The sequence below is a fragment of the Pseudopodoces humilis genome, chromosome 4 (assembly GCF_049639895.1).
Source record: "Pseudopodoces humilis isolate 2021_Gansu_Grassland_sample_001 chromosome 4, ASM4963989v1, whole genome shotgun sequence".
In the NCBI taxonomy this organism is placed as follows: domain Eukaryota; kingdom Metazoa; phylum Chordata; class Aves; order Passeriformes; family Paridae; genus Pseudopodoces; species Pseudopodoces humilis.
Genome location: NC_142203.1, coordinates 5,081,568 through 5,098,265, shown reverse-complemented (window position 1 = coordinate 5,098,265; position 16,698 = coordinate 5,081,568). Strand labels below are relative to the sequence as shown.

The 16,698-nt window shown below is 39.2% G+C and overlaps 1 protein-coding gene across 7 annotated transcripts in view; it reads left to right on the top strand.

Moving 5' to 3' along the window:
* The window catches only part of CAST (calpastatin), a 52,131-nt gene that overhangs the window by 26,867 nt on the left and 8,566 nt on the right, over positions 1-16,698 (top strand). For 5 of the 7 annotated variants that reach the window (XM_014262390.2, XM_088054120.1, XM_088054119.1 and 2 more), the window contains 16 exons: positions 1,745-1,804; positions 5,830-5,880; positions 6,154-6,210; positions 6,420-6,533; positions 7,564-7,662; positions 8,169-8,270; positions 8,839-8,919; positions 9,005-9,058; positions 10,265-10,348; positions 10,487-10,576; positions 11,275-11,373; positions 12,531-12,614; positions 13,289-13,336; positions 14,944-15,048; positions 15,349-15,444; positions 15,812-15,913. In XM_014262390.2, coding sequence (XP_014117865.1) covers positions 1,745-1,804; positions 5,830-5,880; positions 6,154-6,210; positions 6,420-6,533; positions 7,564-7,662; positions 8,169-8,270; positions 8,839-8,919; positions 9,005-9,058; positions 10,265-10,348; positions 10,487-10,576; positions 11,275-11,373; positions 12,531-12,614; positions 13,289-13,336; positions 14,944-15,048; positions 15,349-15,444; positions 15,812-15,913 — 1,326 coding nt within the window. The remainder of the gene's footprint in view (positions 1-1,744; positions 1,805-5,829; positions 5,881-6,153; positions 6,211-6,419; positions 6,534-7,563; positions 7,663-8,168; positions 8,271-8,838; positions 8,920-9,004; positions 9,059-10,264; positions 10,349-10,486; positions 10,577-11,274; positions 11,374-12,530; positions 12,615-13,288; positions 13,337-14,943; positions 15,049-15,348; positions 15,445-15,811; positions 15,914-16,698) is intronic. The other 2 variants (XM_088054123.1, XM_014262396.2) reach the window with 1 other exon arrangement.

The following is a 16,698-nucleotide window of genomic DNA, read 5'->3' as shown; positions in this document are numbered from 1 at the left end:
CTCCAGCTGGACAGGGCAGGAAGAAGCAGCTGGGGTTTTGAGATGTTTTCACTCATCCCTGTATGTGGTGGTGGTACTGCTGTGGGGGTTTTGGGAGGTTTTCACTCATCCCTGCAGGTTGTGGTGATGCTGCTGTGCTGGGACATGGGAAAAGTAATTTTTCAGTGCATTTTAAGACAGGGGAGTCTTAAAGGTAGGAGTTTTCTGAGGGCTGGAAGGGAGAAGGGCTCAGAGAAATGTTTTTATTATTAAACAGACAGGGACTATGGTGACTAATATGAAGGTGTAGAACAGATACCTACTTGTTAGTCATGCAGAAGGAATTCAGATTAATTTCTTGCAGAAGAAAGAAAAGGAGAGGTAAAACTGTTAAAGACCAAATTAGGAAAAATACTGAGTTGCCAGCAGGTCGCCTGATGGTGATAGTGGAAATAGGTTAAAAGGTTATTAAGAACTTCTGTTTTCCACCCTAACGCAGGAGGCTCTGTACATTCCTATGTGTATCTCCACCCATGCAAAAGCTTCTATCTACTAAGTAGTCAATCTGTAGGTATATGGAAGCAGATATTACTTTACTTTTCTGCAGTGTGACAGCTGCAGATTCTCTATAATATATGTTTAGAACAGTCAGACCTCTCATTGAGGTGTGTGAGACACCAACTAAGCTAGTGGGAGACCATGCTGTCATCATCATAGGGTGCATTTAAATTCTTTACAGCTTTTCTCTTACAGCTGAGAAAGTTTGTGCTGCAAAAAGATAGGGAAACTAATTTTTTTTTCCATGTGGAAGTAGGAAGCCACCCTGGGGTGTGGTATGTGATATGGCTTCTGTTCATTCAAACTGTATGTGTAAGCATATAGCATTCAAACTGCTACTGTAAGTAGCATGGTAAACAGAGACAATGTAAAGAAAATGGAAGAGAAAAAGTAAAAAAATGGATAAATTGTGCTGTAAATTTAAATGTGACCTGTGAATGTGTTACTGTGACAGAGATAGCAAATCACAGAATCATAGAATACAGCTTTGAGCACATGCAAAAATACAAAATACACCTTAAAGAATAGGAGCATGAAGCAGGAATAGAGGAGTAGTATTATTTCTTTATAAAGTATTGATGAGACAACTGGCATATTTTGGTCTTTGAAGTTTGATACAGCCACAACAGAAACACACCATGGTGTTTTTGGATTGACATCCCTGAAGCCAGGAGAACAGACCGTGTCCTTTGTGGAGTTACAAAAAGGTTGGATGATATAAAGGAGCACTGGTGGGGTACATGTGTTGATTGCAGATTAACTACTCCTTTTTATCTCGACATATTTGAGTTGGATACTTTAGTATTAAATATTTTCTGTAACAAACCAGTAAATCCAAAGGCACAATTTTTGTTTGAAAAATTAAAAAAGAAGTATGGATGAATCCTGCAGAGTAAGTATATGTGTTTCAGTGTGAGAGCAGGATTTGAGTTTGTCTTGGTACTCAATGGAAAATTTGCTGTCAGTACATCTCAGAGGAGAAAAAATAATGTTTAAAGAAGGTCTGTGGGCATTATCAAACTGTCAAAATTCTACATGTATGTATTGTAGAAATACAGGCCAGGGAAAAGATCTAAAGTAATAACTCTAATTGTCAGAAATAATTTATTCTTAATTTTCATCTGGATAACAAGTAAATTCAAATTCTTTATGCTTCCTTAGTAAAAGTATTTATTATAAAAGTAAAGTTTTGATTTTTTTCTCTTAGAAGCAGTCTCCTTCCACGGATGCATCGAAACCACAAATTATGAAGCCATCTGAAACTAGGGTAAGAATTTCAGAAGAAAATCATGCTTTCCTGCCACACATATGAAGCCATGGAATTTCCTTTTTAACACTTTAACACTAAGTAACTTTACCCATATTTCTTATCTGTAGCTTTTTTCTCTGCCCCCCCCCAAAAAAAAATTCTAAAAAGTTGCTATGCAAATCAACCAGAAGGTTTTACAGCAGCAGTGAAAAGAAAATTAATTGCAATGTTTGCTCTTAGCTCTGTCAAGTTTTGTGACATGTGTATAGCTCCCCCCAGTGTAGCTGCAGGGTTATTTACCTGGTGATGATTTTTCACATACTCAAATCCAGGATGAGCTTCAGCTCTCTCTGTATGTACAGTTGCTTCTCGTTAATCTCCCGTGTTTCTCTGTCTGACAGCTCCCCTGCCTTTCCCCTTCATGCTTGTTCTGTCTTGTTTTATGACTAGGGCTTCCTCAGTGTCAGGGCTGTGTCATCATCCTGTCCTTTGCTTGTTAGGAGAGAGTCATCATCCTCACGTTGCTTAACAGGAGCTACTTGTGTTGTTTAAACAAATGAGTAATGGTTCTTCCCCACCTCCTCCATTTTCCACTACTGTAACAGCAAGACCAACAAAAGCTGGACGCCAGAGCAGGCCAGCAGGGACATGTGTAGTGGTAAAGGCTCAGGCTGCCTGCACCTGGTGTAAATGCCAGTGAAGGGGTGCGTGGAGGGGTGAGGGTGGGAGAGGTCCCTGCAGGTACTCTGGTGCAGGAACAACCTTTTCCTCTTGTCTCTGTTCATTCTGGCCTGCATCTCCATCTCTGCATTTTAACTTAGCCATTGCATTCCACTCAGCCTTTTAAAACCCTTTCCTCCCTACACACATCTAAAAGCTGAGTGGCAATTAAACAAACCTTCCATTTGTGCACCGTCATCATTACTCGCAAATGAAGGCATCTGACAGCCTCTGGTTTCTCCTCCCTGTTGTGTTTGTGGGCAAACTCATTTGTGGCACGTTCATTAATGCTGTGGTCCTCCATATGGTCTAACCCAGACAGCTATGGTCTTTCCCTACTTGAAATTTAAAACAACTCTCAGAAGAATGTGGTAAATGAGCCAAAAATAGAGTAGCAGTGGCATGCTTCAGCACTGTAAGACTGGTAAACACAAACCCCTTTTAAACAGTGGCTTGCATTTGCATGTGTAACATAATTAATGTTTTCTTTTAATGTCTGTTGCATTATTAATGTCTTTCTGTCTGCTGGATTAAACAAATCATTTGCATTTCTGACAGTAGCCTTCTTGGAAAAGAAGTAAGGTTGCTGAGTCACTTCAATTTCTAGTCCTAAATTTCTTGCAAGTTAACAGATCTTTTCCAACTGCCTGCTACAACCACATCTCATTTGTCCTTCCTGACCCCTCCTTAAACTTTAGTTCTCTGCGTATGTATCCTTTGCCTCTAATGAACCCTCAGCTCTATGTCTCTCTGAGAAAGCTCTGAATTCACTATGGCAGAGGAAGGAGTGTGGAGTTTCTTATTCTCTGGGCAAAGCCTGGGGTTAGGAGGACAGTTTGGAGGACCAGGGTGTAGACCCAGCACCCTGTGGGTTTTGCAGGGTTGGAAGAAGCAGGTGCTGCCACTGACACTACCACAAACACGTCCCCTTCCGCTGCCTTCCTCTTGCACATATTTGTGCAACTGCACTGTGAACCAGACAACCAATGAAAAAGTGTTATTTTTCATTTCCAGACCATTTTTCAGTCAGTCTCAAATGCATCCTGTTGGATCCTGGCACAGTGCAGGTGGAAGCAGGCAGTTGAAGGGGAAGTAGAACATCTTTTTTCTCCATAGGAATTCAGTGCATGCCATCAGCTGATGCCATGGCTTCAGTCAGTGGCTGCTCACAGCTGACTCAGTCTAAAGGATGGCTGAACAATTCTTCTGAATGGATAGTCTCATACTAAAATTGTTGGTTTGATTACCTGTTTTTTTGTTTGTTTGTTTAATTAGATTTGAACTTTGTAATTGCTGAAAGTGTATCTAAGTAGATGTGTCTCTGTGTATGAGCAGGTGTTTATAATCATGTGTTTTACTGTGGCCTCAGCATGCTTTTGTGTGCAAGTCTTGGATTAAATCCTTGCCCATATGGGTCCATTTACTCTTCAGCAGCCCCAAACATAAATTTATAGTATGGGCAATTCTACATATTTTAAATGTTACAAAAGGATAGTGAATGATGCATATGTTACACAGAAGGTGCATAAAGTATTCAGTAAAATAATATTTACAGTATAAAAAAGAAGACTTGCAGTTGTTCCTAACTGGTTTGGCAGGTTGAGAATTTGTATTCACTGTTCTGTACAGGTGTTGTTGGGTGTGGGCAGAAGTGCAGGTACATATATTTTATGGGCCTGCAAAAATAAGGTGTGTTTGGTCTTCTCCTGAAAGGCATAAGGTAAATAAAACCTGGATTTGTGCTCTGACAGCAGGGTACTTAGAATCCTGAGCAGGCAGTAGTCCCAGAGCAAAAAAAGTCAGACTCTGTATTTATTTGTACTTCGTCTTTGCACTTTTGTTACATTATTTGCATCTCGCTGCTGAAGGACGCCTCATGTCTGATTGACTCTTGGCTATAGATGTTACAGAAACACACCCAACCTTAATTTATCTTAAAAACTAGGAAAATTTCGAATTAGCCCTTCATTAAAGGATTATTTAGTGTATGGGTGCTAAAATGAATGTGTGTCTTTGAGTTAACAAAGTAGTCATGTAATAGGGACACACAAGTGTAAGCATGTCAAACATGACTGAACCTGAGAGTTGCTGTGCTTTAATCAGGTTTTAGGCATCAAGACAAAATACAAAGCAGGGAATCTGGGGAGAGGGTGGGGATGTGCTACCTTAAGTGATGATTTTTCTTAAAGCTGAATATTTATTTTTAATATCTTTTTCTCACTTGGGAGAATTTTTGCTTCTCCCTCTCCATCAGCACTTACCCACTTGTGTGTGGAGGCATGTCTCTCAAAGCTTCGAGACCTTTGCCAGGATTATGCCCAGGCATCTGCAGCTAAGGTGTGCTCAGGATTTCCCAGCCAGATGTCCGTGGTTCAGTGAGAGGGTGTGAATACTTGCGTAACAAAACATAAACAAACCTAGCAAATTTCTGTACGTGGTCAGCCAGGAAAACGGAAGCCGGGTGATTCTAGATGGTAATGAATGTTTGGCAGATGAAAGGCTCTTTTTTGTGTTGCTCATAGTGTAGCTGAAGTAGCAAGAAAAAATAGGAAGAAAAATATGGTGAGGAGGCCGGGTTTCTCTCTTCTTAACACACGTAATGATTCTTTAATTTTTCAGTTTCTGTCCTTACTGTTGTAATTTATTGCTTGCTGTACTTTGAATGGATCACATGAATTGATTTTGTGGCATGGCTGCAGAAGATTTTCGGGTGTAGACCCTGGAAGTGCAGTCATGTAATACTATCCAAGTGAGGATATATACTATTCCAGCTCTGTTGTAAAATAAGAGCATTAGGAGGTTACAGAGGAGAGGAAAAATACAAAATTTTCTGCTGTGTGTACTATAAGAATATTAACTGAACATATCCCACCTTGTGTACATGCTGTATGTACTGTCTTTTTCATCAGGCCTACATGTATTTTTATAATTACTTAATTTGCAATTATAATTATTTTACTGATAAATTAGAGAAAAATAATTCATTAAATAATATTTGAGTCTATTTCAGAAATTTCTAGTGGCAATTTGGGTTTGGTTTCAAACTGGTTACTATGTTGTAGCATCTTTCCATCTCAGTCCCCTACCTGAGGGGTGCACGTGTCTGTGTGTGGATCTCTGCACACATTTGAGTGCTCTTAAATCACTGGCCTGTGTTAGGATGTTGTGAACTGCAAGATTAGTGTGTAGTACCTGTACTACGTGTAGTAGACAGCATGTGTGATGACAAGTGTGAGCCTGTCTGATATTCTGCTCTACATAATCTGATCCTCTGCAAATAACCATGCATATTAATCTCTGCGTAAATGTTCTTTATATTTCAGTCCGCACCAACATCCAAAGCAGGATCTGAAAAGAACACCCAGTCAGACAAGGTAAATAACCTACCTTTCACCTTTGCAGATTTGCTGCACTTTGGTCTTTCACTAGCTTTGAAGAAGTAGGCTGAACTCTTGGCTGTTTCTGTGCCACATGAAACTGGTGTGTGATCACTGACATACCTGTGCATAAACTTCAGGACAGCCCAAGAAGTGTCCTTTAACCAGCTTTTACATCTGTCTTGTGCTTGCTTGGACTAACATGGATCATCATCTGTAGCACTGAGTGGTGGAAACGATTGATTATCTCAATTTTTTATTTTATGTCAGCCAGCAGACTCTCAAAATAAACAACTGTCTGAAGAGAAGCAAAAGGAACCTGGTGATGTAAGTTGTATAATTTCTACCTCTCTCTCTCCTTTTCTTTCTCTTTCTTTTTTCTCTTTTTCTATCTCTAATCTCTGTCTCTCTTTGAATTTTTTAATGAGGGTTTCTTCTGGTATTTTACTTCCGTCTTTCGCTTAAAAAAAAAATAGCATGGAAAAATCAAAAAGCCAGCCCTCCATATCTAGTAATAATATTTTATCTCTACACAGGGCAAAGACCAAACCACACCTACTGTGACATCTTCTAAACCAAATAACACAGGGAAAGTGACTACAACTCAGGCTGACCAGCCTCCACCAACAACCTCCACAGAGACAGCAAAGGTACTGTAGAAGCAGAGAAACAACCAGTTTTTATTATTTAAGCCAATTTTTATTATTTTATTGAGGGGATATTAGGAATCCACATTGAGATGGTTTCTTTATCTAAATATTGTCAAGTGAGACTTTTGGGCCCCTGAAAATGACATTGTGGATAAGCTTGTTGGCCGAGCAAATGACATTAAGAACATCACAGTTTTAGGCCTGCTCCTGTGTGTTTGGTGCTCTTCTGTTTTTCTCTCAGCTTTTTTTTTTCAAGTTACCTGTAGCTAGACAGCTGTCATTGGTTCTTTGTCAGGCTCTTCCCTTGCCCGCTCACTACAGTGTTGGCTCCAAATGCAGCAGGTCAGCCCTGAACACAAGGCTCTGGAAAAAAATAAAGTGAGGAAGATTGGGGAAAAAGCTGGGGAGAGGTCATTTCCAGAGGGCAAATGTAGAAAAAAATGTGAAGGAAAGGCATGTGGTGGCATCAGGATACTGGTGTTTTGTTCTGCTGGTGTGCACGTGTCTGATGACAAGGCCGGGGTAACACAAAGGCCTCCTGCAGCTCTGCTACAACACACTTACTTTTGGCAGCAAATGGGAGTGTCAGTAATGTAGAGGTTTGCATTTTGTGTGGTGGTACTGCCCTTCCACCTCCCTGCCTGCAGCAGTTTTCACCCTACCTCCTTGAGCACCTTTTGCACCTGGGTGCCTTGAGAGCTACCAGGAATAAATGACAGCTTTCTAAAGAGACTTGGAAGGAGCCCTGGTGTCTTTCTTGCCCTGCAGATTTCTTCTACTGGCAGAGTAAAAGAAGGAGGTAGAGTCCTTAAAACAGAAGCGCTTTCTTTCCCACAGCAGAATCCCACTGGAAACAGAGCTTTTATGGTGGTAGCTCACTCTGCCCAAGCATCTGGGTGCTGTGCATTTGCACTAGTTGCTGAGTTCAAAAAACTCTGCACAGCCTCAGCATTGGATGTCTTACTTTGTTTTGTCTCTCTTTTAACATTGCAATAAGCTGTCTCTTAGTTTTTCTCTTTTTTTTCTCCAGCAAAAGTCTAAGGACATGCCCACAGTGGCTGATGCAGCTGCTGGAACAGGCCCAGCAGGTGCACGTGTGGTTGCTGCTGCTGACAAATCAAGTACTGAGGTTAGTAAACATAGACCCAGACAAGGGCTTCCCTTGTAATAGTGTCTCAGAGAGTGCTTCTTTCTCTGAAATGCTTCAGGAAAAAAAATGAATGGATACCTGCAGAAGTACTGATACATCCTCAATGTATGTATGATGGTGGAGGGCTGTCTGAAGGAAGAGGTAAAAAGCAAGTAATGTGTCATTTGTGTTTTGTCAAATAGGACTTCTTCAGAAGCTAGTTCAAAATTTTACAGGCTTAAAATCAGTTACTCCCTATCTTTGGTTATATTTGAATATGTTTTTGTATTTGCTGATACACAAATGTAAAATACTTTGTTAATGACACTGGATAATTGAGTTTAGAACTGTTCTCACTGATAAATTTGGCAAGTACATGTCCTGCTGAAAGAAAGCTTTTAGGTTGGTTTCTAGGGGTATTCTATAGATTCACAAGATGCTTCAGATGTTTTTTTTCCCCTGTGTACACTTTGGTAAATTCTGTAATGGTTTGCTTATTTTTTTAGCCTGGTATGGATGAGTCAGCACTTGACAGCCTAATAGATACCCTTGGTGGACCTGAGGAAGATGTTCCTACTACTCCTGTTTACACTGGCCCAGAAATTACGGTATTTTACACTTCACATTTTAATTTCTTAGAAGATTCATCCTTAAATTACATCTGTAGTTGCTCATTACTGAATAATCCAGGACTTATACCTGTGATGTGTGAAGAATTAAAACACAGTATGCACAATTACATTTTATTGTTGGTTTTGTTAATATAGAAATGACACAGTTTGGGGAATTTGTTGAAGAACTTAAAACTTTCTGAGTCTGAATGGGAGAGTCATTTAAGAAGGATTAAATTACAAGCTTAGTGGCTCAGTAAAACATGGCATAAATTTTGGAATTGATAAATATTTAAAAAGCAGTCTAGGTTCAGCAATACATTCTGTGGTCTGAGACAGTGAAATGGCTTAAATTAGGAATCTGGGAATGTTATGCTGGATGATGAGCACTGTTGAAGCAGGTGGGGAGGCATGTGCATGACAATAGGTACTGAAAGACACAATTGAGAGGCCTAGTCAATATTTGCATTTTCTTTCTGGCAGTATCACTGTAGGTAGCTCTTATGAGAAATTCATTTCAGTAAAGAACAGTACACAACCATTAATGAGTGCATTATTTTCACAGGAAGATATATATGCAAGATACTTGGAAGAAATGGGTAAACGGGAAGGGAGTCTCCCACCAGAGTATGTTAAATTGTTGAAGGTGAGTGAGTTAAAAAACATGTGTGTTTTCTGTAGTATTGAATATTTCTGCTTCCCATTTACTACAAAATTAATTCTCATTTTAGAGCAAAGGATATGGCAAAGATGTGGTCCCACCGAAACCAAATGAGCAAGATGAAGTAAGACTCTTTTTTAATACACTGGAAGGTGAAAGTAACCTGGGTGAAAATAACTCAGTTATCATTGGATTCCTAGGAAAACATAAATGTTGCCTGTAGGAGTCTGAGATACAGACTGTGTGACCTTGTTTCTAATACTTAGTTATAGAATTCAAAGAAACACTGAATTTCATATAGTATGAAATTCATGAGCATGTTTTCATGGTGATACATGAAAACAAATGCTAAAGTTAGATAAGAATAGTGTAAGTGTGTAGATTAGAAAGTTTCTTAAATCACTGGGTGAAAAAGTAGTTTAGAGAACAGGAGACAAGATGGAGGATTTAGGGTGTTGTCTCTTGTCCTTCTTCTTTCTTCTTCATGTTCTTTCCTAGGGTTTTTTGGGCAGTAGTAGGTGATTGGGTAGAAAATGCCACAGTGCAGCACACAGGTGTTGGGTCATTGGGTCACTAAGAAAAATAGCTTGGTTGGCATCTGTTAATTGGGTAAATGGACATATAAAAGACCTTGAAGAAGATCTTTGTTAGCCATTTTACCCCTTTACTATCATAGTGCACATAGCTCCTTGTACCTTGTAATGCTGATAAGAAAAAATAAACAACTGAGACCGAACGAGAGAAAAAACAAGCCTCCCTCTCATCAATCTTCAGTTCAAAGGGAAAAAGAACCCAGATCCAAAAATCCATAATTAGACAGTTGCCTGCTCTCCAGAAGTCCCAGGCAATGGGAGGGGGATGTGGAGTGCCAAATAACCTAGCTACTGATAGAACTAAATAGAGTTTGGCACATATGTTTTTAATAAAGATGTAGGAATTGTCATGATGCTGAAGCTGAAACGAGTCAAATAAATGCTTACAGAAATATTGGGCATACGAATAACTAAGGAGAGGAATACTGTGCAAGGAGGAGTCTGTGTAATGCCTTCAGCAAAGACTACTTGTATTTCTACACTTGATCAGAGATTTGTGCCAGCCAACATAATTTTGCCTGTTAGGAAGTTTGACAAACTAAAAATAAAAGCTTATTTGAGACATGAATCAACCAGTGGGGGCAAGCACCTTTATTTTTTGTTGTGTCAGGAACTTGTGCCAGTGAGGTCACTGTGTGAGTAATCGTGGGACACACTCAGGCTGTAAACTGAGCTTGACCCATGATGATATTTGAACTATCTCATGGTCATAACTTGGTTTGCAATTCCTTGCTCAGAAGCCAATGACGGATGATGAGCTTGCAGAGGCCCTGTCATCTGACTTCACCTGCAGTGCTGCTTCTGCTGAGGAGAAGACAGAGGTATTGACACTTTTTTTGCTGTTGCATGCGTTTATTGTGAGGAAAAATTGACACTGTTATCATAATATTTCATTTTAAAATTTCCTGCTTCTTTCCTATTTTTTAAAATTTCTGCCTGTAATTTCATCTCACTCATAGAAACCAAATAAAGAAGGAGAAATTGTGCAGGCGCAAGCAGCAAGTTCAGTTAAGACCTCAGTTCCTCCTAAGGAGAAGAAAACAAAAGAGGTACACATAATCCTTCTTTACCTGGTTACCTTATAATTAAATTTAGAGGCCTATGCTGCAATTATGTGTTTTTTTCTCATAAAGATGCTCATCATTCTCATTTTCAATTGTAAGTCCTCCTTATTATAGAAAGCATAGGAATATAGAAAATATAGGAATAATATATAATAATAACAAGAAATGCCATTGCCAAGATTCCATTGTGCCTTAAATATCTGCCTTTAGTGTATCAGATTATTTTCCTTCTGGATTCTGGAGAATAACTGTGGTTCTTCTCACTACAGGGAGTAGAGATACTAGTAGGAAAATGTTCTTAGCTCTGTGATCTGTGTTTAAATCTTGGATATGCTGTAATTTTCTCATGTTTTATGAACCTTCTGTTTTTTCCCCTCTGATTAGAGCAAGCTTTTTCAATTTGTAAGAATTTTGTTAGATAACATTGTGACACTGTGGGTTTTGGGGGGGTTTTTACTTCCTTTTTCTTTCCTTCTCTCCTTGAGAAAAGCCCCATGTCTGACTAAAGCTGTGCTAATTCTGTTATGTAAGTTGGTGAAAAGGAAACTGGGTAAAGCCAAACCAAAATGACCAATCTGGTGCTGGCTGTTTTCTTACATATGCAGTACACAAATACATAGAGTAAAAACCCGTATCAGTTTAAAGAAATAACAAAATGGTTTGCACATTTTCTTAAAATACAGGAAATGAAAGATGATGCAATGGATGCTCTTCTTGATACTCTTGGAGGACCTGAACCTGAACCTGAAGAAGATCCTACGCCTTTTGTAGAGGTGTCAGAGGTAACACCTCACTCCTTTTTCAGCCTGGCATCCAAATTTTGGTTGTGGAATCCTGAGTTCTCTTTGTTTAGACAATGGACAAAATTGTATGTGTGAAATAACAGGAAAGTGACTTTGATATCAAGGGCCTAAGGAATGTGTGAGTCTTCAGTGATTAAGAAAATGAAAAGCATTAAGAATCCCAAGTGGATACAGGTAGAGTAGAACATTACTAGTAAAGTGGTGTGGAAGATTATGAGCATGTGATTTGTTTGCTTATACAAGCAAACATACATATATACTTACATACATACATACATTCATGGATAGATACAGCTCTGTTTTGGGTTTTTGTGCCCCCAGCACTTTATACAATTTATAGCAAGCTTTCATTTTGCCCATATTTGCTGTTTGATTTTGGGCTTCCAGTGTATATGCTCCTTTTCCCATCAAACTCCATTATCTTCCTAATTTGAGTTTTGCCTTTCACTGTGTTTTGAGAGTTTTGTTTTTCCCCAGCAGATAAACAGTTACCCTGTGTTTCCATGTTAAACTTTAACTTTTTGGTTTAGTTTTGCAAACTCTGTCTGTAACGATAGTTTGAGCAGGCTTTTCCTGTCTTCACTTAAAGCTCAGAGCAAGCAAACAGCAGGGAGACAGTAAAAAAGTCTTCAGTTGCTGAGCTAAATTTTGACAAAAGAAATAGCTCCTTGTATTGCAGAATTGTCAGTCTGGGCCTTCAGATAACTTAGTGGTTACATTTCTTCATGAAGGAGGCCCAGAGAATTAAAAAATTTGTTGTGGTGCCAGTGATGGAAAAAGACACAGAATTATGGCTTTTGTAATCAGAGTGCTGAAAGGCAAGAAAACCTGAGGATTTTGTACACACAGAAATTCTAAAAGTGCCAGCTACAAAGACAGAGCTCTGAATACTGTCTAGAGTTTTTTAGGATTTAAAATAATTTAGCCATATGGCGTTGAATCTTAAACCTTTATGATTTTACCACAGACATTTGACAGGAATAAATTGAGGGATTTTAGTATCTTGCTACATAGACTAATTTCATCTGATGCCAGTCCTTTTGTACACTGTAGGCAGAAGAATCCTGGTGAAGTAGTATGCTTGGAGCTTTTATTTTAATTTCTTTAATTTTTTTTTAATGTTGTTTCTTTTTAAGGCAAAAGCCAAAGAGAAAAAGGAACAAAAGGCTGGAGAACGTGATGATACAATACCTCCAGAGTACAGGTTAACACCAGAATTGGTAAGTTTTTCATACCTCCATTACTTTGTGGTCAGGGCACTGTGTCTGACCCTTTCTTTCATTACAGAGAGAGACAGAACATGCAGAAAACAAACTAAACTAATATTTAATCAATGGCTTTCTCCTTGGTGATTTCTATACCTCTTATTTCCTCCTCTTCCTTTGTGGGCATCACTGTTTTTTCCAGGCACTCTAGGCAAAGATCTCATCTCACCCATGAGATGGGTGAGTAATCCCAAATGGCAAAGTCACCCATTCCTTCTGCAAGAATGAAGTTTCTTGTTTCTTACATTAAATCTCAGCCTTGTAAAGTCCATCCCTTTGCAGGAGTACTCTTTGGCATCACTTAATAATGTAACCTTGAAGCACTGATGTAAAATGGTAGGAAGATTGCGATTTTTTTTTTTTTTTTTAATTGTCACCCAAAATGATAGAGATGAATTCAAAGTTAAGCAAAACAATGGCAGAACAGTTTTTGGTCTCTTGTAACGTGCTGACATCCCATGTGATTTTTTGATCTACTTACCTGATCATGTAAAAATGCCCCATTTAGGGGAGTTCTTGTCAGTGATTAATTCTTGAGTATGTAGTTTACATGATTTTGCTGGTGAATACTGAGTATGGCACTTCTTGTACCAACAGGAAAATGTCAATAATACTTAATTTCGTCCTAGGATAAAGATGGAAAACCAATATTGCCGAAGCCTGAAGAAAAACCAAAGGTTAGAAAACTGACAATATTGTAGGAGTGTGGCTAGATATCCTGTTTTCTCCCTCTCTGTCATCACTTCTCTCTGTGCCATGATGTAAGTCTCTTGGACTGCTTGTTTTACTTCCTTGCACAAAACCTGCTGGTCAGAAGCATCAAGTGGAAGTTGGTTTTATTGAAATTCATTTGTCCGTGAATGAAGAGCTCATATAAGAAAAAGGTTTAGAGAGTTCAAGACAGGAGAGTTACAAAAATTATGGCTGACTCCAAAAAAGGCTGTGTGGGGAGTTAGTATTCAGTAGAGGTCTCTTGGAGCTGTTAAGGATATAGGGGGAGCAGGAAATTCTCTTGTTTTCTTGACAGTTTCCTCTTGCTAGTGATCAAATATAAAGGAATTTGACTGGAAAGAAGGAAAAAGAGCTGCTATGCACATTTTCCTAATCACAGAGAACAACCTAGACTTTGCAAAAATCATCCATCATGGCCCAGAAAATGCAAGAGAGGATTAAAATACTTAAAGAGGCAGTGGCAAATACTAATTTTAAAGGGAGGAAAGCAAAGGAACTGTGCACTGAAGAGACTGAGGGCTTCACTTGGGAAATACTGTGAGCTGAGGAGTGCTGCCAAAAATTGGAACAGCACAGGAAATAAATCTCTGCCCTCCTGAAATGAGTGTGAAGCCACTTGCTGCTTCTTCCATGATTTCTGCTGAAGGCAGAGTCCTTCCTTCAGGATTTCAACTAGTGTTTGTGGCTTTTTGGGCCTTCACTCTGCATAGCTTTAAGCACATGGAGTGGCATCACTCTTAGTGAATAAAATGCCTTTTCTTACTTAGTGTCTGAAGGAGGATTTCAGGCATTATGAAAACTGAGGCCTTGCATGTTGAGACACTTTATAAGGAATTAGGGGAAGGGAATGAGGGAGGGCTTTCTCTCTCAGAAATGTCATTTTATGCGTTATGAGTCTGTGCCTAAGCTTTAAGTTCCATGCAGCAGGTGAATGGCCATCACTTCTGGCAAAGATTTAAACATTTAGCTTTGAACAGTAATTTGGAGCATCCCAGGAGCTTCAGGTATATAGATATAGGGAGACATGGATTGCAGAGGCCTAGTTCACATAGTGTTGGTAGTTTGTAGTATATCACACACAGCAGGAAACTAAAACTGCATTTTTATTCACCAAAACATGCACAGTGAAAACCACTGAATGGTCAGCAGTCAGTGGACAGGCTAAGGGAACTTTCAGGGAGCTCTAGTTCTGCTAGTAAATATTATCAATATTTTCTTCCTTATAAAGAGGTTACACTTTGATTTTAAGTAGCACTGTCTTGAAAATTATATATCTGGTTCCCTGTATTATGTTTTATATTATATGTACAGTTCTCTACATTATATTGACTTATAGTAACAAAGAAACTTACTCTGAAGTGTGTTTTTCCTAATTTTATGTACTGCAAAATTAATTCTGTTTTGTTGTACATAATTGTAAAGGTTATTTCAGTGTAAGCTACAGATGTTTTCCTGCTTTCTGAGTAGCTGAAGTACAGACCTTGAAAAAGTAAATTAAAAAGAAGCAATGAGTCACCTGTGCCACATATGGGGGTTTTTTTGGTTTTTTCAGCCTTTGAGTGAATCTGACCTTGTTGATGAATTTTCAAAGGACTTTGCCTGCCCTGCACAGCCTGCAGTACAACCTAAAGCACCAAAGCCCTGCAACACATCCAAAGTAGGTCTTTCTGGTTCACTGGAGAAGCTGATCCTGACAGTTTTGCTAAGACTGGGTAGTGCTACTGTTCTTTCAAAAAAAACCATTTCTTCCTGTTTTACTCTTCCTGTTACCTTTACTGAAACATGCAGTACTGGCACTCAGCTCTTCATTGAGCACCTTCTGCCATTAAATTTAGACTTTTCTTTCTCATTTAGCACTGTATTTAGAAAAAAAAAAAAAAGAAAAGCCATTTAATGGGCACATTTTGTGTTTTCTAAGCATATTCACTAAAATACAGTGTAAATTGTTCTGTTTCAGAAGCCATCATGTTCTGTTTCTGCAAAAGCCACTGAGGATAAAGTGGTGCCTCATGCCACAGCTTGCACTGTGCAGTCTGCAGCTCCCATGCCTTCAGTAAGTACTGGAGCCCCTTCAGCTGGAGCTGAAGCAAAACTCAGTGTTTCATTTGTAGGATAGTGGAACATGTTGTCAAGATGCTCATTTCAGTATTGCATGTTCTTCCTTCATAGTGGTAACCCACAAGGGCTGAGTGGTTCACAAAAAAAAGCAAACAAAAAAAACCAAACAAAAAGACCCCAAAAAATGCCAAGCCAAGCACAAACTGAATGGTCAGTGACCTTCCTCATAGAGGATGCCAGACTGATAGTTCTTCTGGTGTCCTCCAGCTCTAAAGGGGATGCTGTTTGTAAATCTAATAGGAACTACAGGGAAGGTTTCTTCAAACTAAAAATTGTTTTTTCCTGTATCAACACCCATGCAGGTTGGTCCTGTGTCAGATGAAGCACTGGAAGCCTTGTCCAGTAGCCTAGGAAAGAGGGAGCCTGATCCAAATGAGAAAAAGCCTGCTGTGGACAAAGTTAAGGTAGAGAAAAAAATCAGACCTCAAAAAATGTTGATGTAATTACCTTCAGTGTTCCCCCATTTCCTCAGGTCACAAACAAAGCAGACGTTATGTTTTCACTTTTTTAACAAACAGAATGTACTGTTGAAACCAGTTCTGTTCTGCTTAGTAAGTTCTGGTAGGATTTCAACACAATGAATACACTTCCCTATTACCTGACTATTGCAGTGCAGTAGTTCCCTCGGTTTCTGAAAACTCTGTTTTATTGTGTCCTTCTGCCGAACTGAAGTAGAAGTAAGATGCACATCAAGGATAGCACACAGTATGGTCCTTTTTCTGAAGGAACCAAATTTATGAGGAGGAATTAAATTAGGGATTGTGCACTCAAGTTTTGGGGTTTATATATTTAAATAGGGAGCCATAAATAAGTCAGTGAAATCCTGTCCAAGGGAATGCTGTTCATAGGCACAATCTGAAGGCCCCCATGTGCTGCCCTGAACCAGATGGAATTGGCTGGAGTCAGAAACCAGCCCCTCTAGTGGCTGGAATTCTGTCAGGCAGAAGTTCCCAAAGTTGGCTTTAGTCCCTTTTCTTAGTTGGCATTTTCCCAGCATAACTTGTATGGGAATAATAATTTTTGAAGTGGGACACTGATTTCTCTCTTCAGCCTTCCTTTGCATGCAGCCCAGACAGCTGTTGAGTGGATTTCCAAAAATGTCAAGAATTAAGACTCAAAGATATTTTTGATTTAGGTCTTCCCTTGTCTATTTACTTACCTCTCCTATCTTCACTGAAATAGATAGAGC